The sequence below is a fragment of the Lissotriton vulgaris genome, chromosome 2_1, assembly GCF_964263255.1.
Source record: "Lissotriton vulgaris chromosome 2_1, aLisVul1.2, whole genome shotgun sequence".
In the NCBI taxonomy this organism is placed as follows: Eukaryota; Metazoa; Chordata; class Amphibia; order Caudata; family Salamandridae; genus Lissotriton; species Lissotriton vulgaris.
Window position 1 is genome coordinate 525286351 of NC_141687.1, and position 22896 is coordinate 525309246.

At 41.8% G+C, this 22896-nt stretch overlaps 1 protein-coding gene across 1 annotated transcript in view; it reads left to right on the forward strand.

Annotated features, from left to right (window-relative positions):
• The window catches only part of NCKAP1 (NCK associated protein 1), a 649223-nt gene that overhangs the window by 194256 nt on the left and 432071 nt on the right, over positions 1 to 22896 (forward strand). Inside the window, exon 12 of the mRNA XM_086955458.1 lies at positions 22783 to 22889. Within this exon, the coding sequence (XP_086811584.1) occupies positions 22783 to 22889 (107 nt within the window). The remainder of the gene's footprint in view (positions 1 to 22782; positions 22890 to 22896) is intronic.

Sequence of the window (22896 nt, forward strand, 5' to 3'; positions counted from 1 at the left end):
TCCTGCTCCTGCTCGAATAACCAGGTCTTGAGTAGCCTTCTGAAGGTAAGTAGGTCCTGGGTCTGCCATAGGAGGATGGAGAGGGTGTTCCAGGTTTTGGCAGTGAGGTGGGAGAACGATCTGCCACTGGTGATCGCTCTTGGATGCGGGGGACAATGGCGAGGTCGGCGGAGCGGAGCTGGCGGTTCAGGGTGTAGAAGGTGAGTAGTCTGAGGTATGTTGATCCAGTGTTGTGGAGTGCTTTGTGTGCGTGGGTGAGGAGCTTGAAGGTGATTCTCTTGTTGACGGGAAGCCAGTGGAGGTCTTTTAGGTGGAGTGTGATGTGGCTGCGGCGAGGGATGTCGAGGATCAAGCGTGCCGAGGCATTCTGTATGCGTTGTAGTCGATTCAGGAGTTTGGCCGAGGCTCCTGCGTAGAGGGTGTTACCGTAGTCTAGCCTGCTGCTGACGAGGGCCTGAGTGACCTTTCTTCTTGTTTCGGTGAGGATCCTCCTATAGATCTTGCGGAGCATGCAGAGGGTGTTGAAGCAGGAGGACGAGACGGCGTTGACTTGCTTGGTCATGGAGAGTGTTGAGTCGAGGATGAACCCTAGGTTGCGTGCGTGGTCGGTGGGTGTTTGTGCTGTTCCCAGTGCAGTTGGCTACCAGGAGTCGTCCCACGCTGAGGGAGTGGAGCCAAGGATGAGAACTTCCATCTTATTTCAGGCAGCTGATCTTCATCCTTTCGGCGACTTCTTTCATTCCTTCGTGAAGGTTGGTTTTGGCGGTGAGGGGGTCCTTGGTGTGGGAGAGGATCAGATGGGTGTCATCGGCGTAGGAGATGATGTTGAGGTTGTGCAGTCTTGCGACGTCAGCGAGTGCTGCCTTGTAAATGTTGAACAATGTCGGGCTGAGGGATGATCAGCGGCTTTGGCTCGGAAAGGGGGGAAGCTGACGCTCTGGGTTCGGCCGGAGAGGATGCAGGTGGTCCAGTCCAGTACTTTGTCTCGGATACCAGCGTTCTGGAGGCATGTGCTTAGGGTGCGGTGGCAGAAAGTGTTGAAGGCGGCTGACAGGTCCAGGAGGATGAGGGCTGTGGTTTCGCCATTTTCCAGTAGGATCCTGATGTCATCAGTGGCAGTGATGAGGGCAGTTTTGGTGCTGTGGTTGCTGCGGAATACGGACTGGGACGGGTCCAGGATGCTGTTCTCCTGGAAGTAGTGGGTCAGTTGTCTGTTGACGGTCTTCTCGATTACCTTCGCTGGGAACGGGAACAGGGAGATGGGTCGGAAGTTCTTGAGGTCCTTGGGATCCGCCTTGTGTTTTTTGAGTAAGGTGTTGTTCTCTGCGTGCTTCCAGATTTCCGGAAAGGTCGTGGTCTCGAAGGGGATGTTGATGGCCTTGCGTAGATGGGGTCTGATGGTGGAACTGGCTTTGTTGAAGATGTTGTGTGGGTATGGGTCTGACGGAGAGCCGGAGTGGATGGTGTTCATGATTTTGATAATGTCATTATCGTTTATGTTGGTCCAGGTGAGCAGGGGATCGGTTAGGATGGTGGCCGTGAGGTTGGAGGTCTTGGTGCTTGTCGGGCGGTCAGGGTGTTGAAGCTGTCGTGGATTTCCGCGATCTTGCGATGGAAGAAGGTGGCGAGGGTGTCGCACTGGTCTTGCAAAGGTGGGATGTCGTTGGTGTTGGGGGTGGGGTTGGAGAGCTCCTTCACGATGTTGAAGAGCTCTTTGCTGTTGTGTGCGTTGTTGCCTAGGTGGTCTTTGAAGGAGGCCCTTTTGGTGGATCTGATGAGGTGGTAGTGTCTGCGGATGGCGTTCTTGTGGGCTGCGTAGCTGTCTGGTGTCTGTTCACGGAGCCATTTCTTCTCTAGTTTTCGGCAGGTTTGTTTGGATGCCTGGAGGTACGTGGTGAACCAGCTGGCTTTCTTGTTGGTGTGTCTGTTGGAGGGTTTCTTGGGCAGGGCGAGGGTGTTGGCGCAGTCATCTATCCACTGTCTAAGGTTGCAGGCGGTGGTGTTGGGGTCGGTGGGGTCTACGGGTGGGCTTCGGGTGAGGGTGGTGTAAAGCTGGTCTTCGGTGACTTTGCTCCTGCATCGGCGAGGGATCCGTTGAGTGCGGTGGTGCGTGGTGGGTTTCCGGAAGGTGAATTGGATGCAGCGATGGTAGGTCCAGTGGACTTCGGTGGAAAAGCTGACGGAGACATGGTAGCTAACGGGGAAGATGGGGTCAAGTTTGTGGCTGGCAGAGTGGGTGGGTGTTGTGACGAGCTTTCTGAGTCCGAGGTTGGCAAGGTTGGCAATCAAGGTGGTGGAGTTGGTGTTGGTGGTGGTGGTGTTGTTATCGAGGTAGAAGTTCAGGTTCCCGGAGAGGATGTAGTCTGTGGAGGCGAGGCCGTGCGTACTGACGAAGTCGGCGATGCTATCGCTGAACTGTGGCTGTGGTCCAGGAGGTCTGTAGATGAGGGTTCCTCTGAGGGTGGTGTTGGGATCAGTGTGAATCTGGAAGTGTAGGTGTTCGGCAGTGCTGAGGGTGTCGTCGGTGCTGGTCGAGAATCGTGTTCCTGTGGACGATGGCGATTCCCCCTCCTTGTCCGTTGGTGCTGTACCTGGGGGTGATCTTGTAGCCGTCAGGGATGGCTATGGCGATGTCTGGTGCCGAGTAGGGGTTCAACCACGTCTCTGTCAAGAAGGTGACATCTGGGGAGGTGGTATCGAGTAGGTCCCAGAGTTCGATGGAGGGTTCCCTGTATAAAAACAACTAGAATTGTACACGTATTTACACCTCATCTCATGTTCAAGAGAGGTCCAACTTAATAAACAAAAAACATTCAATCAAAACTGAACACATCCTTAAGTTAATATTTCTAAAAACATAATAACGAAGAAATGGGCTAATATCTCTTAGGCCGTTAAAACAGTATTACCCCAGTGGCCAGCCCAGTCGCGAAGATGCCCTTCTGCTGCTGCGGATCAGTTTGTGTGACCAACCCAGGTTGCGCATTATGAACGGGAGACACCGCTATGCAGGATTGTGTAAAGCAGGAGGATTTCGTTTGCGCCCCTTTGCAAACCCACTGGGGTAATACTGTTTTAACTGCCTAAGACCCACGGCGCTCACTGGAGAAGGATCGTTGTCTTCAGAACTACAAATACCAAGAGCACTTGGCTGTTGACGCCCTTTGGGCGGGACTTTCAGTACCAATGAGGATATGAAGGGCAACGCAGCTGTTGGGCATAGTCAGTTAATGCCTGTGAACAAGAATGAACTGCATTCGAAACGAGTCAGGCTGCTTTTGTGAAAGTGAGGTGCTTCGTACTCTTACCTGAGATCCTGAATAAAGATGGAGTTAACTTTCCTGTGTGTGGCATCTTCAAAAGGGTTCTTTCGTGTGATTTTATATATATATATATATATATATATATATATATATATATATATATATATATATATACTGTGCGCAATGTCATGAGTGATGTCACTGACCATGTCATGAGTGATGTAATATGTGACGTCATCAGCAGTGCATTGCACGCGACAGTTATAGTGAGTCCAACTAACTATAACGTGGGAATTTCAATGGTTTTATGTCAGTAAAATTTCCAGCTAACTATAACTGGTGTGAAACCTATGGTTTTTTCAGTGAATATATATATATATATATATATATATATATATATATATATAACATTTCTTTGGCAAAATGAAACCCCTCATTTTGTTCCTTTGCAAATTAAATGTTTTAAGTGTTAACACTTTATTCCAATTAAGATGACTTCAGGTGTGCCATACTTTTGTCATAAGTAAGACTGTTAGCGCTCTAGTTGTTCTTTAGAACACTCTGGGACATTCTGTCATTGGGCTATAGTTGGGCTACATCTGGCTGATATTTGGGCTACATTTGTTTTTTTGTCTCTGGTGGCCATCTTTGGGCTACATTGGGCTACATTTGGGCTCTAACATATATGTAGCCCAATATATATTTTTCAAAGTTAATTTCAGCGCGTCTTTGACACTGAGGTTTGCTAAAAATTTCTTTTGTTGTTTACATGTAACTCTGTTTATGGCACTATGTCGTGACTCTTATGTTACTTTACATGTTACTCATCCGCAACCATTTCTCATATATAAGCGCTGCCTCTAATTTAATTGACATTCACTACTTAAACCCTATTTTTTATCACATTGCACTGCTTTACCTTTAACATGCAATTGTCATGTGGTACATGCTGTTTTCTCATGTGAACTTTACATGCAGGATTAATGTAGACACTGTTGCTTTATTTATTTTTCTGTTTTTTTATTTTTTTTGGGCGTTTTCTTTTCCCCAATCAAGCCCCTCCCACTTGTTGTATATATACCCTTATTTTCTTTGAGTGCATTTGTGTGATCAAGCTCCCCTGTGGAGTGAAACGCGTTACCTCTAAATAAATGTTTTGAAACCTGCTACTCACTCGAGTTGGAATTCTTGATGAGCCTTTCTTTTGACTGTCTACTGTGGCACTACGAGGTCTGCACCCTGCTGCTGCCTGTCATTCACTGACAGGCTGGGATTCCTTTACATCTGTTTGCCGGAATTAGCTGCTTCTGGCTTGTGGACCCTCCCGCTGATTGAGGCACAGCGCCGGCGCGGCTGCCTGCGTTCGCTTGGAACGCATCTCCTCTTGGATTCGAAGAATCAGCTTTGCTGTGCCCCCCCGCTGGACTGCACGGCTCTGACAGCGTTCATCGCCGGCTTCTACGAGGTGAGTGTGTCTGATCAGGCGTGGTGCTTGTGCGTTCGGCTGATTGATTTTCTCGGCTGGACCACGAGGCGCCGATTCCTGCGGACCGTCACTGGCGTGTTGCCGCTTTTCTGTCAGTTACCTCTTGTCCATTACATGCGGGGCGTGGGATCTGTCACTTACGCTAAAGACAGTTTTGCTCTACTTCCTTAAGCAGGTTCGAGTTGTATTTTCAGCTCCTCAAACAAAACGTGACTGTGCATTTAACCCAATTATTATGTTATCGAGTGACGCACTCAAAACGAGGGAAGCCACTGCTGAGGCACGATTTGAAAGCCTCTCAACTAGCATTCCCAAAACCAATGAGGCAACACCAATTACAGCCAACAGTGATGCTAAGACTCTGCTGAAGAGTCTGGAAAAGCTATTAAGAAGTGAACTCGCCAAGTGGTGGGAGAAGAAATCTCTGGAAAAATATCGGGATGCTAACAGAGTTCCCAGAGGCCTAAGAATCCTTACAGTTCCTACTTATGAAAACCCTGACCCTCAGATGCTACAGGAATGGGCAGACAACAGCCTGCAAAGTTTTATGAATATGGTGAATATTCTAATTAAATATGCTGAATCAGACCGAGACAAACTACTAGTAGAAATAGACAAAACACTGGCACTGTTGGAGGCTACTGGAGAAACAGAATTCATAGCCAAAAGCAAAGCGGAGATCGATATCCGCACAAAAAAATTGGAAGACAGCATAATAGAGCGCAAGGTAACCAAATTTGCGAGAGACAAGAACGACTACGCTACTGGAAGGATTTTTACCTTCTCAAGAAAATATGACAATTTAAAGCGCAAAGCACTATCTAAGAGTAGCAAAACATCGAGCAGCAAAGCAACTACAACCAACCAAAGCTCTGGTATTCCAATCGATAACAGTGACACCATATCAATCAACTCCTTAACTTCAAACAGTGAAGACGAAGGTACCTCCACATCTGCAGCCTTAGACCCAGACATTAATTACACTGTAGTAGAGGAATTGGGTTTTGTAAACGAGGACCGGCGCTACTCCCTGCGCTCCCGGAATCCTCCAAACCAAGCCGGCAATCAGCCAGCCAGCGCAGGCGCTCAAGGCGGAAGCACCACAAAAAGAAATACCTCGCAGGCAAAAACAAACAGGAACTGGCGCAAATAATTGGCACTGTGGACAATACAGTCATCAACCTATCAGACACTATCCTCACTAAGGCAGAAGAACAGCTTTTGTCTCTTGGTCTCTCGTATTGCCCGCCCAACAAATTTTCCTATAATCAAACCCGGATCGACCTATACAAGTTTGTTAGAAAAATCAAACTCATCAAATATTTTAAATTGGAAGCCAAACGCAAGCAAAGTGGGGCAGTAGCAACTCCTTCCAATATGGAATCCAACCTCCAAGTTAACGACAATGCTGGTTTACAAGATCTGTATGACCTAGCATTTGAAGGTACGTCTCAAACTACGCCCACTGTCAGTCAAGTGTTCAATGTCAACAGATCTGCAACTACGCCCTTTAGACCCAAGTCAACCTTCTTTCCCCTCATGCCTCGTGATGCTGTTGACATCTTCAGCGACCGTGTTATTATTGAACTAAAGGCTCTTAACAGGTCTATCATGATGCAACGGAAACAACTTAAGTACAATGACCGACAATACAATCTACTCATTAATAAGCTACAATCTGACAACAATGTCGTCATAAAAAATGCAGATAAGGGTGGCAACACGGTTCTCTGGAAAACCACAGACTACATCTTGGAAGCAGAAAGACACTTGTCAGACACTACTTGCTACACCCTCTCATCACAGTTTGCGATGGTCCAGAATCAAAACCTGATACGCAAACAGCTGACTTCATGGAAAAGACTGAGTCTCCTTACCAAAGAGGAATGTAACTTCCTATCCAAGGACCATCCTGTAACACCGCACTTGTACTTTCTACCCAAAGTGCACAAACTTGTTACCCCTACACCAGGTCGACCCATAATATCAGCGAGTGGGAGTATGACGGAAAATATTTCCAAATACGTTGATTTCTTTCTCCAGCCCCATGTGGCGAGTCTTCCTTCCTTTCTAAAAGATACCACCGACTTTCTGACCAAGGTTGGTAATATTGTTTGGTGCAATGACTATTTGTTTGATTCTTGATATCGAATCGCTTTACACCTCTATCAACCATCAGCATGGTGTAAATGCATGTCAATATTTTCTCAATTCACGTGCCATTTGTTTCAGAGAACACAATTCTATGTTGATTGCTATGATTAAACTGTGCCTGACCTCCAACTATTTCCGCTTCAAGAACAACATCTACCAGCAATTGCGCGGTGTGGCTATGGGCTCGTGTTTCTCCCCCAGCTATTCATGTCTTCATGTTGGTTGGTGGGAGGAGCACGAGCTCAGAGCCACACATGCGCACTGGTCGCCTTGTATCGCGCACTACTGGCGTTACATAGACGACATTTGCATCATCTGGAAGGGCAGTCAAGATCAAGCCCTTTCATTTGTATCAGACTGCAATAACAACACCCTGAACCTGAAATTCACTGCTACCCTTAGCAGTACTGAAGCCGAATTTTTGGATGTACAACTGTTCATTAAGGATAACACCCTCAAGTCCAAATTACATCGTAAAAGTACGGCGGGAAATTCCATCCTGCACGCACATAGCTCCCATCCTGCCCATACCATCCGCAGTATCCCGTTTGGCGAATTTATTCGCATTCGCAGAGTCTGCAGTGACCCTGATTCTTCTGCTATCTGCCTTGAGGAATCTAAACAACGTTTCCTGCAAAGAGGTTACTCAAGAGCCATACTAGATCAAGCTTTGGCTAAAGCTTCGTCATTAGATAGAGCCTCACTACTTAAGCCCAGAGAGCACTGTACCACTGGCACTAATGATAACCAGGATGACTCCCAACGTACTGTCAGGCTCATAACCACTTTCAGCTCGCAAGAGCGTAAAATCAGACGCATCATAGGCACTGAATGGCCTATTATTTTGACTGACCCAGTCTTAGGTCCATTATTGAGTGAAACTCCTACCATTACTTTCCGACGTGCACCATCCATGCGTGATGCACTCGATAGAATTGCACCCGAAAATCCACCTAAACCTAACAAAACCACCAAAATGGGCTTTTTTAAATGCACCTCCTGCCGTGCCTGCAACTTTGCAACTAATGCCACTCACTATGTTACTGCTTTCAGTGACACTCCTATTCCCATCAAGGAACACCTCACCTGCAGATCAGAGTTCGTGGTCTATAAACTGAAGTGCACATGCAACTTAGAATACATTGGCAGTACCAAGTTGCCAGTGCATCAAAGAATACTGCAGCACATAAGGGCCATTGTCAACAGTGACAGCAACTATCCAGTTGCTCAACACTTTGGGGTGGTCCATAATAAGAAACTTAAAGACCTCCAATACACGGTTCTCTGTTCAGTGCCCCCACCAAGCCGGGGAGGTGACCGTGAAAAAATGCTCAGGCAGCGCGAAACCCAATTAATTTTGTCCCTCGATACCAAAGCCCCTAATGGTCTCAACTTGACTGAAGATTTGAAAAGCTTCCTGTAATGCTTCTTTCTTCTCTACAGTTTTGTGGTCTGGTCTCTGTATTTAATCTCACGCTTTAGCTTTTTCCTTTCTCTCGCTCAGTTTAGGCGTCACTATTTGTCTGTTGGCCTATTTGCCAATGTACAGCATGGCGCAACCTTATAATCATGACTCTTGTTACTATTTTGACTAGGATTTGATGCCATGCTTTTCATCTCACTTATGTCGCCTCTGTTTTTACTGTTTATTTGTTTCGTTGTCTTCCCTCTCCTCTCACTTCTCATTTTTCACATCTGTGGTTGGGCTCGTATATCTCTTTTTACTTTTTTCACTTATTATTTTTTAGCACTCTGTAGTCTCCTCCTTTGCCCTTAACTTGGCTCACATGTCTCTAGCAGCATGTTATTTTACGCCACGTTTATCTTGTTCGTATGACCATCTACTGCTTTGTGATGATTTCCTTTGTGTTCTAAATGACTAATATATGCAGTATTCTCGGGCACTATGCCGTAATTGCTTTCAGCGCGTCTTTGACACTGAGGTTTGCTAAAAATTTCTTTTGTTGTTTACATGTAACTCTGTTTATGGCACTATGTCGTGACTCTTATGTTACTTTACATGTTACTCATCCGCAACCATTTCTCATATATAAGCGCTGCCTCTAATTTAATTGACATTCACTACTTAAACCCTATTTTTTATCACATTGCACTGCTTTACCTTTAACATGCAATTGTCATGTGGTACATGCTGTTTTCTCATGTGAACTTTACATGCAGGATTAATGTAGACACTGTTGCTTTATTTATTCTGTTTTTTTATTTTTTTTGGGCGTTTTCTTTTCCCCAATCAAGCCCCTCCCACTTGTTGTATATATACCCTTATTTTCTTTGAGTGCATTTGTGTGATCAAGCTCCCCTGTGGAGTGAAACGCGTTACCTCTAAATAAATGTTTTGAAACCTGCTACTCACTAGAGTTGGAATTCTTGATGAGCCTTTCTTTTGACTGTCTGCTGTGGCACTACGAGGTCTGCACCCTGCTGCTGCCTGTCATTCACTGACAGGCTGGGATTCCTTTATATATATATATATATATATATATATATATATATATATATATATATATATATATATATATATATATATATATATATATACTGTGCGCAATGTCATGAGTGATGTCACTGACCATGTCATGAGTGATGTAATATGTGACGTCATCAGCAGTGCATTGCACGCGACAGTTATAGTGAGTCCAACTAACTATAACGTGGGAATTTCAATGGTTTTATGTCAGTAAAATTTCCAGCTAACTATAACTGGTGTGAAACCTATGGTTTTTTCAGTGAATATATATATATATATATATATATATATATATATATATATATATATATATATATATGTATAACATTTCTTTGGCAAAATGAAACCCCTCATTTTGTTCCTTTGCAAATTAAATGTTTTAAGTGTTAACACTTTATTCCAATTAAGATGACTTCAGGTGTGCCATACTTTTGTCATAAGTAAGACTGTTAGCGCTCTAGTTGTTCTTTAGAACACTCTGGGACATTCTGTCATTGGGCTATAGTTGGGCTACATCTGGCTGATATTTGGGCTACATTTTGTTTTTTTGTCTCTGGTGGCCATCTTTGGGCTACATTGGGCTACATTTGGGCTCTAACATATATGTAGCCCAATATATATTTTTCAAAGTTAATTTTTGTAAAAACCACTGGAGCATATATCTTGAGACATAGCAAAGGCATATCGGGCTACCAGTCCCTACAATTTTTCCCAAGTTTTGTGGAAATCCATTCAGCTGTTCGAGCTAAAAGTGAGTCCAACCGCCCTATGGAAAACTGAATGTTAAAAACACGTTTTAGGACCCCCTTTTTTCTCGGCCCCCGCTTGACGAAACCCCCCCACACTTTCAGGGGACGCTCAGAAACAAAATGTGACATTTTCCTGAAAATTTCAGCCAATTCCGTCCATCAACGCCAAAGTTATTCAACATAGAATTTTCAGAAATCCCTATTCAAAAAAATCCTAACTATATATACCTACTGACGACCGCCAGTAGGTTATATATATATATATATATATATATATATATATATATATATATATACTCCAAACACCACTTCCGAGTCAGACCGGCGAGGAAACATAGGAGACGGACCACCAGATGCGCTTCACAGGATCTTTATTGCAGAAAAGCCGGTAGGCAAGAGGGCACTACGCGTTTCGGGCTTGAAAAGCCCTTGTTCACATGCAAGTGAGCCAGTTTGAGTTTTTTAAATTTTATAATGCAGTGCACACCCAATTAGCCCGCCCAGTCACGTGTTGTTAAGATTACATAAACATGAACGACATACTACTCCTATCTTAAGGAGAGTGGTGCTACATGTCACATTGCCATTTAACATTTCATTTTTATATTTTACAAGTAGTATATAATTCGAATTTTGACGAACGCTATAAATACAATGAAATGTCACATTTTGCAAAAGGTACAATGTAGTTTCACAAGTGTTATTAGACATGGTATCATACAATTAATTTCAGGATAAATCCTTTTAGAAAAAACCATAAGATATCTACATAATGTATTGACATTGACTGGGGGAATTAAGGCTTATTAAAAGTGCCAATATATACAATTTAGACTGGTTCCAAGCCTGCGTCAAGTGGAGTGTATTAAAGTGCATAGGGAAATAAGGGGAATGGGAATAAAGTGCTAAATCCACATATTGCAAAGTATCCTGTGTATTCATTGCATAAATGCAAACAGTAAGAGATAGGACCCTGTCCTTCTGTATATCTCATAAAATACTGTACAAACATTTGATACTAGATAAAACTACAATATGTAAAATTCATTATAGCTAAAAACACCCAGTGTAAAAAACAGTGCTAATAAATATACAAAATTTGATAAAAAGTGTATACAAAATATTACATGACAATATTTACAAAATTTAGAGAAGGTAAGGAGTTACTTCTATCAATAGTAGAATGGCCAACAAGGAACTTGACTGGCCAAACTAATAGCTGGTTACATAGGCACCATTATTGATCACCTGGAAAAGAGTATTTGGCCCACCAGATAACAGGGAATCTGTAATGTTAAGCCCATTTGGCCATTTACTGTCAAATTCGAGGATCATTCGTGATTCTAATTGTCTGAGTTTGAGCTCACGATTGCCATCTCGTCTCAATTCGGGGAATGAAGCTAATACGTAGTAAGACAAACAATTGATATCCTTATTGTGTGAGCTCAAAAAGTGACGTGCAACCGGGTATGCAGGGTCTGAGTGCAAAATGGCTCGGATATGCTGCAAAATTCTGACATGTACGGGCTGTTTGGTACTGCCTACATAATTGAGGTCACATCTACATGTCAGAACATATACTGCATATTCTGTTTGGCAAGTATGCTGGCCTTTCATGGGAATCTCAGTATCGCTAAAGGGGGTTTTGTAGTGTGTCTTGTTTATTCTGAACTTACATGCTCTACAAGTAGAGCATTTCCGGAATCCCTCCTTAATTAGCCAATTCTGTTTGCATTTGAGCTCCGGACTACTCTGATCGAGCACAGCACCCATACTTAGTGCCCGACGAAAAGTAACCATGGGTTTATCAGGAAGCATATTGCCCAATACATTGTCAGTTAGTATGATAGGCCAATGATGGTTGATAATTTGTCTTATCCTATTTTGTTGGCTGCTGTAATTGGTGATAAATCTGGGACATTCCTGTTTGATGGTGTCTATTGTCACATCAGGTAAATCAGTAATCTCAGAAGCTTGACTTAACAGACTTGCCCGTGTTCTGCCTTGGAATTTTGCTAACGCTTGGTTGAACATTTTTTCTGTATATCCTCGGGCTTTCATACGGCTACGCAGGTCATTGACACACATCTCAAAGTCAGTAGTACTGCTACATATTCTTTTCAGCCTAAGTATTTCACCATAGGGAATACTTTGGATTGTATGCCTGGGGTGTAAACTAGAGGCATGGAGGGTAGTGTTGCCTGCAGTACTTTTACGATGGAGAGTAGTCTGCACCCTGCTATGATCATCAATATACACAGTGACATCCCAAAATTCTGCTTGTTTGGTGCTCATTTTAGAAGTAAATCTAAGATTATATGGATTGTCATTAATAGCATTGATAAAAGCACAAGCTTCTGTTTCATCACCATGCCAAACTAAAAAAATATCATCAATATAGCGAAGGTATCGGACAATTTTTTCTCGTACCCACACTTGATGTGTGACGTTGAGGACCCGCTCCTCCCACCAGCCAACGTGCAAGCACGCATAGCTGGGGGAGAAGCAGGCCCCCATAGCCACGCCCCTCAGTTGCTTCCAAATCTCTTTACCAAATAAAAAATAGTTGTTGTACAAACACCACTCTATTAGGCCCAGAATCACTTTATGTTCATAGAAGTCAATTGGCCGACGGCCCAAAAAATGAGAAACTTCATTCATACCATCTGTTTGTGAAATGCGAGTGTATAGCTGTTCAACATCCAAAGTTATTAACAGCATATCATTTTGCCATTCTAGATCCTCTATTTTGGCTAGAAAGTCTCCAGTGTCACGTACAAAACTAGGCAGGCTGCTTACCCACTTCTGCAGAAAAAAGTCCACATATTGGCCTACTTTTTCTCCACAGCTGTTTATCGCAGAGATGATCGGCCTGCCTGGCACTGGTGATTGTCCTTTATGAACTTTGGGAATTAAATACATAGTTGGCAAAGTGGGATGTTCATTGAGCATAAATTGATACTCCTCCTCCGAGATTAGGCCCCCTCTGCGATGTTTCTGTAGAAGTTTATTTAGATTTTCATTAGCCTTGGTATATTCTTTGTTTGTAGATTTTTTGTAACAAGCTGGATCCGATAGCTGTCTTTGGGCTTCTAGAATGTACGCTGCCTTGGGCCAAATAACAATGTTTCCACCTTTATCCGCCGTTTTGACAACGATGTCTGGATTGTTCTTTAGTTTTTTCATTAATGCAGAATATCGTGCCTGTTTCACATCAAATTTCTTTATTTTTTTGTGGATGTCGGTAGTTTTATGCAGTTTTTTCATTTCTGTGATGACACAATCCTGGAAAACATCAACTGCATCACGGGTCATAATTGGTACAAAGTCAGATTTTCGCTTGAAAGGAGTGATGCCTGCTCCTGATTTGGATATATTGATTCTTTCAAGTCGATTCTGCGTGCTTGCCACTTCATTTTCATTGCTGGTTTCACAGTTGTCATCATTCACTAAATCATGAATGGCAAGGAGCGCTGGTGCATCTGACACTGAAAAAAGTTGTTCCGTGTCAGTGATATTCAAATTGGCAGGATTGTTGGTGCCAGCAGGGGTTTTAAGACGTTGTAAAGCGAAGAATTTGCGTAGCTTTAATTTTCGGATGTAACAATAAACATCCACTCTGGTAGAAGCATAGTTGAAATTTTGATTGGGGCAGTAGTTTAAGCCTAAAGCAAGAAGTTATTGCTCCGCTTTGGTAAGGACCACATCAGATAGATTAATGATGGATCTGTCCATTATTGTTTCTTTTTCTTCCACTGTTGATTGTTTTTTTGTTGTTTCTTGGACCCTTTGTTTGCATTTTCTCCTCCTTTCCCGGCGTTTTTGGTTGCGGCGGGATCTATTGCCGTTTTTTGGCGTGGCCTTAATGTACGTAGTCTTTCTGCCACTAAAAAAACCCAGCTCTTCATCAATATTCAAAACTGGCAAAGTTTGGTTAATGACATTTAAATCTGTGCTTGAACCACTTGATCCACTGTAGCTGGACAATGTGTCACTGCTGGCGCCAGCTGAGGCTTCTTCATAGGCTTCATTTTCGGCTGTTGTAAGTTGAGCATTGGGTGTGGAATTTGATGCTCCTCTAAACTGTTGTCTTTTTGTTGCATTATATTTCCTTGCGAAGGTGAATATTTGTCCATTCGCATAGTCTGAAGCGTCTCGGGCGAATTTGCTGATTTTTCTCGGCTTAATTTTCTCAGCGTGCTTTTTTAGGCGATCATTCATTCCTTCTTTCAACTGCTTCGCCCCTTCCACTTCACCCAATACATTTATTTGTTCTTCCAACTCAGCAATGATTTTCAAAATAGCATCTCTGTCTATGGCGGCGTATTTAATAAGAATAAGAACTAAGTTCATTGAAGCCGCAAGATTATTTTGACCCCATTCTTTTAGCATTAATGGGTTGGGATTTTCGAAGCGTGGTGCGAACATAATTCTTAGCCCTCGTGGCACTCTCTTGACTTCTGCATATTTGGAAAGGGAATAATGTTCCCACCATTTAGTTATCTCAAGCCGTTTTTGTTTTTCCAATTCCTTGTATAGTGTCTTCACATTAGGCTTGTCTTGTGATTCTGCGCCTATCACTGGTGCACTCGTGCTGTTACTTGGCGCCATGACTTGACTGAATAGTACCTCCGCCTCCTCCTCCCTCGCACGGAACTCCTCCGCAGACATCACCTCTGCTTTACCCGACTTGAAAATGTTGCAATTAACACCACCGAGATAACTGTTTCGAATGGTGTTTTAAATATGCGCTATTCCCTGAAAACGGGGAAACCTTTCCACCTCCTCTTCTTTTTGCAAGCTTGAACTCACCGCGTACACCGCTGTCACTCCTCTGGCAGAGCCTTCCGAATCCGCCGATGAATGCCCGGGTTGCACAGCCGGTTGAGAGTATCTTGTTTCAGGTCGCGTGAGGGGGCTGCCACGATTAATCTCCTCCAGGAAAACTTTTGAACAGAATGGCTTGGCAGTGGCGCCACAAGCTGGAAAGTGGGTCCGGAACGAAAGCAAGCCGGCTTCCGTAATTTGCATACGCGGAAACTCCAAACACCACTTCCGAGTCAGACGGGAGTCAGACCGGCGAGGAAACATAGGAGACGGACCACCAGATGCGCTTCACAGGATCTTTATTGCAGAAAAGCCGGTAGGCAAGAGGGCACTACGCGTTTTGGGCTTGAAAAGCCCTTGTTCACATGCAAGTGAGCCAGTTTGAGTTTTTTAATTTTATAATGCAGTGCACACCCAATTAGCCCGCCCAGTCACGTGTTGTTAAGATTACATAAACATGAAAGACATACTACTCCTATCTTAAGGAGAGTGGTGCTACATGTCACATTGCCATTTAACATTTCATTTTTATATTTTACAAGTAGTATATAATTCTAATTTTGACAAACGCTATAAATACAATGAAATGTCACATTTTGCAAAAGGTACAATGTAGTTTCACAAGTGTTATTAGACATGGTATCATACAATTAATTTATATATATATTTGATGTGATGTGATCAAGGCCGGGGTGACCTGGTCGAAACGCGTCATGTTGGTGGAGAATAAAACAGCACTTTAAAAGAAACTACCTTTTGTTGTGGTCCATTCCTGATTTGAGGCGCTGGGTGGAGATTTTGCCCTACTTTGCTGCTTCACAAGGACTTGTTTGTTATATATATATATATATATATATATATATATATATATATATATATATATCTATATCCTCGCAGCTTCTGTAAACGGCATTTGGACCACAGAATAACGGACCACCAAGCAGCAAGTAAGTATTCCAGGAAGATTTATTATCTCTTCATAAGGTTCACTTAGGCATGACGCGTTTCGGTTAACAGGTAACCTTGATCACATAGCGACAATGCGATACACTTCCACATTTAAATACTTGTTTTTTTCAAACATTGCTCACCACGTGGTGCTAGACAGTGAAAACATACTTCTAAAGGCAAAATGTCTGGACATTTGAGTATGCTGTTTTAAACTGTACATTGGGCATTCATTGATATCGGTCTCGTGTTTACTTACAGTACTCACTTATTTCAGCATAAATGCATTGATACCGCTGTGCAACATATCGCAATAAATAACGAATAAATATGTGTCAAATAGTACATTTCATCTATTTCACATCATTTTCAATTGAGAGACTAGGCTGTTAAAAAAAAAAAAAGATTCTTTCACTTTTTCTTAAAAATTTACAGGCACCATCTCCACCTTATTGAAAGAAAACTCTAAAAGATATCAAAATTCAGAGTTAAAAATCAAATGTCCGCATAAATGCTTTTAAAACCCACTTGTGCAAAATTACGCATTGGTAGTGCAAACTCCAAAACGTATAAAAATTCAGAGTTAAAACAAATATCAGCCTAAATGCTTGTAAAGCCAATTAGTGCAAAATTACGCAATGGTAGTGCAAATAACCTATGTGCAAATGTTGCATAGATTGACTGCTCTCGTGAAGAGACCGATAACTCTTGTTGTTGTTTTTTTTTTTTTTTAAATATATATATATACTTATCTCCCATATAAGAACGGACCACTTCACGTTTGTGATTTCAAAAGTGCTTTTTTTCAAGTTCCATTCAAAGTGAAAAAATCTCAAGGCATCAGTCTTCCGCCCATGACGCATTTCGACCGTTCGAACACAGTCTTGATCAGATGACTGCCCTGCATCACATTATCCTTTTTATTTAATTGTAAACACCTTGTGCACATTCATTCAATGAAAAAGGAACTGCTGGGAGTCGTATCCACACCCCCTCCTATGTCTGGGCACTGCTGGGAGTCCTATCCAGCCACCCCTCCTATGGCTGGGCACTGCTGGGAGTCCTCTGCACTCACCCCTCCTATGTCTGGGCACTGCTGGGAGTCCTATCCAGACTTTCTAAAATTAAACATTGCAAACTCATGGATTAATAAATAATTTTTAAAATATATATTATATTGCATAAAATTGATTGCTAAATAAATTAAGACATTTTTTTTAAAAACCTCTAATTAAAACTGATCACAATGATTTGCGAAATCAGTGTAATACTGATGCAGAAATTAATCATGGCTCTGTTAGCTATTTCATTACAATCAAGATACTATTGTTCTAAAATGTACGTTAAGCCACCTGTATGATCAGAAAAAATCAAATGCCAACAGAGGTTTATGCACTTTTTATCAAAATTACGGAATCCGTATGAACAATTCCTTGGTCTAGTTCCATGCTGCTACATTTGTCTTAATCCTTTTTACTAATGCCTCATAAAGTGCCATGTGCACCTAATAAAGTACTATGCGTGGCCAATTGCACTGTCCCTAAAAAGTGTAACGTGAATGAAAAAGTGCACTGTGCGAAAAAGTGCCAATGTTACTGATTTAACCAATTTCATACCGCCATGATGCCTCATACTTGTATTATCTTTACAGTGCACAGTTTCCATTATAAAGTGTCTTAGTGCTTGTGCAAGGCATTGTCAGTTATATCAGAAGTTATATATATATATCTCAATCACCAAAGTTCCTTCGTGAAAAAGGAAAACACCGCACTCCAACAAAGCTGCTCTTCAAGAATTTTATTCATGCAGTTGTTCACCATTGACCACCACCAACGTGTTTTAACCTGCAATAGATCTTCCTCACGGTATGTGAGTCCATCATTACTTTCTTTCTTATTAGTTCTCCCATCCATGCCATTTAAGAGGCATTATAGGATATGTAGTCTATATACAAGTGTCTTAGTGCTTGTGCAAGGCATTGTCCGTTATATCAGAAGTTATATATTTACAAGGCTACGTAAAAAACTGGATTTGCCTGACAAAAGTAACACCAAAGGCCTTAGTCCTACTTTTATGTCTGACCTGTCCTGGTTTTTGCTTCTCAGAATCCGGTCACCCTTACCCTGTGGCACTTGTAATAAGGAAGGCTGGATATCTGTCAAATTTGTGATGAAGTTCCCGCCAAACTCTAAATTGGTACCTCAGCCTTTGTGAAAAATACAGTCAAGCCACTCTAGCTCTAACTTAACATCGTATATCAGATTCACTAACACTACAATCTGAAAAACACAATTACAGTGCCTGAATCAAACACCCTTTCAACACATTCATGCCAGTCACAAAGAATGTCATAAAACACCACAGGTTCATCTCTTTCCCTTCAACCTAATTCTACCATGCTCCTAGTCCTCTTATGTCCATATAACACCTCAAAAATGCACATTAAAAAAGTATTCAACACATGTAGATGCCTCAAATATGAGGCCATAGTCCAACAATACTTTAGAATTGTAGCAATAAGAGGTTTAGGTGGTCATGGCAGTTGCCAGGGAGGACGTTTAATCTAAATCCTTCCACTTGTTGATGAATTTACTTCAGTTGACATGCTGAGAACATTGACTGCTTCTCTTTTGAAATTGTTGGAACTTTGCTTATATTTTGTTTTTGCCTTTTATTGCCGTATTATCTAATGATCTGTGTATGAATTATAACAGTAAACACCAACATACATTTTCTATTGAAATATACAGACTTACACCGAGATACAGCTGAGATGCGTATTCGGACATGGGGACCCCATCCTCCGGGACTCACTGTATTTCCAAAGTGAGGGGACCCGCGTGTCCCCTCTCCCACTGCTATTAAGGGGCCTGGGGACTGGCTCACTACCCATGTCGAGGGAGTCCACCTCTGGGATGTAGCGGTTTCGCTGCCCTCACCAGCGTGGGCAGGAAAACCTGTGGTTGCTGCCGCATGGCAGGAGCGTTTTCAAAGCTGTTGCCTCACAGGAGCAAACACACAGTCTGCCCCCAGTGGGCGGGAGCTTTGAAAATTCTGGGTGCAGGCTTTTGAAACGTTTCCCATCCCTTGGGGCTTACCCTGCGGCCACAAACGAGTATATGGTGGGTGCCCTGGGTGGGCACCATTGCACCTGCCTTAAAGAAATTGGATGGGGGTCCACGGCTCGAGGAGGTGGCCCTATTCGCCTTTACTTTAAGAAGTGGCCCTAGGGAATGGGATACCCAGGACCTAATATTGTGTGGAGAGGGGGCCATGCAGTCTCCCTCCTCTTCAATAAAACAAAATAGCCCTGGAGATGGGATACTTTGGGGCCTAGTGAGGCTTGAGCAGGGCACTTGCGATAACTATAACTGGAGAAATATAGTGGTTTTTAGAGTTGAAAAGATTACATTTTTACTTATCATTTCACAATTGTAAAGTTACTCCGTTGTATTTTCGGTGTATATGAATGTGTATAAATATAAAAATGTTTGGGACATTACACACAATTTGTTTATCAGGTCTGAGAACGATTTTTAGTCATGTCCAGGATATTTTGTTCATTTTATGCACTTTATGAATAATATGCACCTGGTATAGATATGGACTGTACAGTGCCCTAAAGACCAGTATTGGTAGCTCTGGGGTAATTGGGAAGACCAATTGACTCTCCCAGGCTACAATCAAGCCTTTTCCTTGATAGTGCCAATCCACCAAGCTCCTAAATGATGTTCCTTTTAACTGCATGTGCTGTCTTTAATTATCGTGATGGATACTTATTAGGTTGTGTGGCCACATGGATTTAGGGTATGTGGCAACATTAACCTGCTGGAGAAGAGGACAGTCGCATGTGCCCTTCTAGTTTTTCCTCCCTAATTTCCAGACAACATCCTTGCTTGCTGAAACAAACACAACTACAATGCATTACCGCAACAAATAACGAGGTGCAAGAGAAGGAGCTCTGCCTCTAAAAGCGCAGTGTATCTTGAAATGGTTGATTGTGAGGAATTTGTACACCATGGTAGTTCATGTTCCTGTTGCCCAAAATGCAGTTGTAAATTCACTCAGCAGAGCAATTAAAGAGAATCACAAATGGGTATTAAATTAGGCAATGATATGCAATGTATTTTACGTATGGAAATCTCCACAAATAATTTGATTTGGAAATGCAGAAAATAAGCAATGCCCAAGTTAAGCATCCAGGCATTACCAACCAGACATTCTGGGATATACTTTTGATCAGTTTGAAAAAGTTGTTGTACTTCCTACGATCACTCTGCTTCAATCATTAATCATCGGAGCGACAGAGCTAGGAAAATACTTATCTTACCGGAGTGGCTAGGATAGTGGTGATAAGTATGCTGTAATAATGGAACATCTACTTAAGAAACTGCAGTTCAGACCAGATCTATTCAACGTTAGGTGCCAGATCTTGCTTCACAACCTATATTGAACTTGCTAACTCTACACCAGAACTCTTTTATTATGGAAATTTAAATCTCCGGCAAGATTGCTTGAACATTTTGAAAGCTGCAAGACTTAAATCTGTCTGATCATCATACTTTTTCTGTATCTGGTGTGTTCAGAAAACATTGAGCCATACAGAAAGCAAGATAAAGGAGTACTTCATAGCACCTTGATTGGGCTAAAACTGGGCTGTAGTTATCTTCAGTAAAGGGACAGCCAGCACTCCTTGCCTACCATAGCAGTAGTCCTTTCCAGACCATGTTTTTCAAAATCCCAGTTGTAAAAGGCTTTTTAGAAGGAGTTAGTTTCTTCCCTTCCTTATAGAAAGTTCTTTCACGTTGGGAGTTTATATGGTCCTAAATGAACATCCACATGAGCCTATCCACAGACTAACTTAACCTATTACTTGAAATGCTGCTTTTCAAATGTCCATAATTTTCACACAAACAGGTTAGTGAAATTCAGGACCTAGGTAGTAAAAAAACAAACCTTTTCCCACAAAGATAAGGTTGTGATGAGGACCCATCCTAGTTTCTTCCCTAAAGGTATATCAGAGTTTCACATCAACCAAACCAGTTCTCTTCTAATGCGGTCTCCCACAGTCCTACCCGCCTTTACATTCTCTGGACAATAAGAGCGTGCTAAAGTTTTACCTTGATCAACTCAGAGAACACCTTTTTGTAAATTATTTCTACATATGTATGATGTTAGCCACTTTGCAATAGTCTATTGCTAGGTGGATTGTCTCTTGCTCTGCTACAGTCATGCTAGCAAACCTTTGTCTGGTAGGACCAGTGCCATTTTAAAGGAAATGCTGTTAATGCAGCATTTTACAGAAATATATCTATTGCTGAATTGTGTAAAGCAGATAGCTGTAGGTATGTACAGACTTTAACAAAACATTATTTTCTAGCTAAAGATTCCAGTGCAGATGCTGAAGTGTGCTTGGTTAGTGTAGTGTTGGCTATTTCTCTTTGTCTTTCTCCGCATTTGTTAATGATGGACTTGCTATTCTACTCAGAGTTCTGACTAATGATGAAGATCCCCTGGATGGAAGGAATAATAGGGCCACTGGAATTATGCAGCAGGAAAGGACTATATTATGCAGAACTGTTGACTAAATTATGATGCAAGAAAAGGCCAGTTATGTCGCGTGCTCTGAGCATTTTGTATTGCTTGAGACTGATTATTTTATTATTTTAAATATCAACAAGAATGCCAGGGAATCCTTCATCATAGTCCTAAGAAAACTGCCCTGCTACCTAGAGAAATGACAGAGGAATTAAACGTGGTTGTACCACAAACGTTGATCCCAGTGAAAAAGAACTGGCTCAATAGCCACTGATGAGACTTTATGGGGTACTTGTCCTATGCTCTTCCTTAAAGGAGCAGCATTCGTTTTCCCAACCTTCCAGGCTACATTGTCACCATTTCTTCTTACCCTTCCCTTAAAAAAGATAGTGAAATTGTTTTCTTGTCGCTATGTTATTTATAGAGAACAATTGTCTGCATTTTGCATTATTTTTCTCAAGCAAATAGGTTTAACATAGTCCCAGATACCCTTTCATAGGCAGATAAAACTACTTTATTTAAAAAAATTAAAAAAAACTTTCAAGCGAAAAGCATATATATATATATATATATATATATATATATATATATATATATATATATATATATATATATATTTTTTTTTTTTTTAAATTTTTTTTTAAAGAGCTCTGGGATCTGCATGTGGGTGGGACAATCCACTGTGTATGTCTATAGTAAAGATTACTTGAACAAGAATTCACAGGTAAATCACTATTCCTTCACCCTCGCCGTGGCTAGCACTGTCACAGTCGTTCACCCTGGTACTAGTAGCCATACTAGAGAACTGTACCTATTAAAACTCATGGCACAGTGGCTCACGTTACTCTTCTGACATTTTTTTCCACTGAGAATCATTGGTGCTACACAATATTTATTTTTCTGATCGCACTTTTTTTGTATCTAGATAGGGTTTTTACCTGCACCTCCTTCTGTCCACTTTGCTTTTCCTCGCTAATCTGTTCTTTATCTTTACTTTTCTCTTCATGCATACTGTTTTCTTATCTGCTGTTATATTCAAGTTTGAATTTTAATCAGACTTTAAAACGATTTTGTCTAATTTCCTTTCAACTTGAATGTCTGCCTGTATTTTCCCCATTTCCTTAAATTTAATTAGTCCTTCTTATTGAATATTTTTCCCACCAGTTCAGTTGACGTTGTCTGTCTCTGATTTTAATCTAAGTTTTGTACTTGATTCTTCACTCAGTATTCCTCATCTAATTCTAAAGTATTTTGTTTCCACTTGCACTGCATACTGAAAATTAGAACTTTCAAGTGCATTTATAGACTTCAAATTTATTTTTATTTCAGGCACTTTTTGTGTTTATGGCTTTATCCTTTGCCCGTGATGAAATAATATGGCTTCTTCGACATGCTGATAATATACCTAAAAAGGTTGCTGATGACTTTATGGATAAGTAAGTA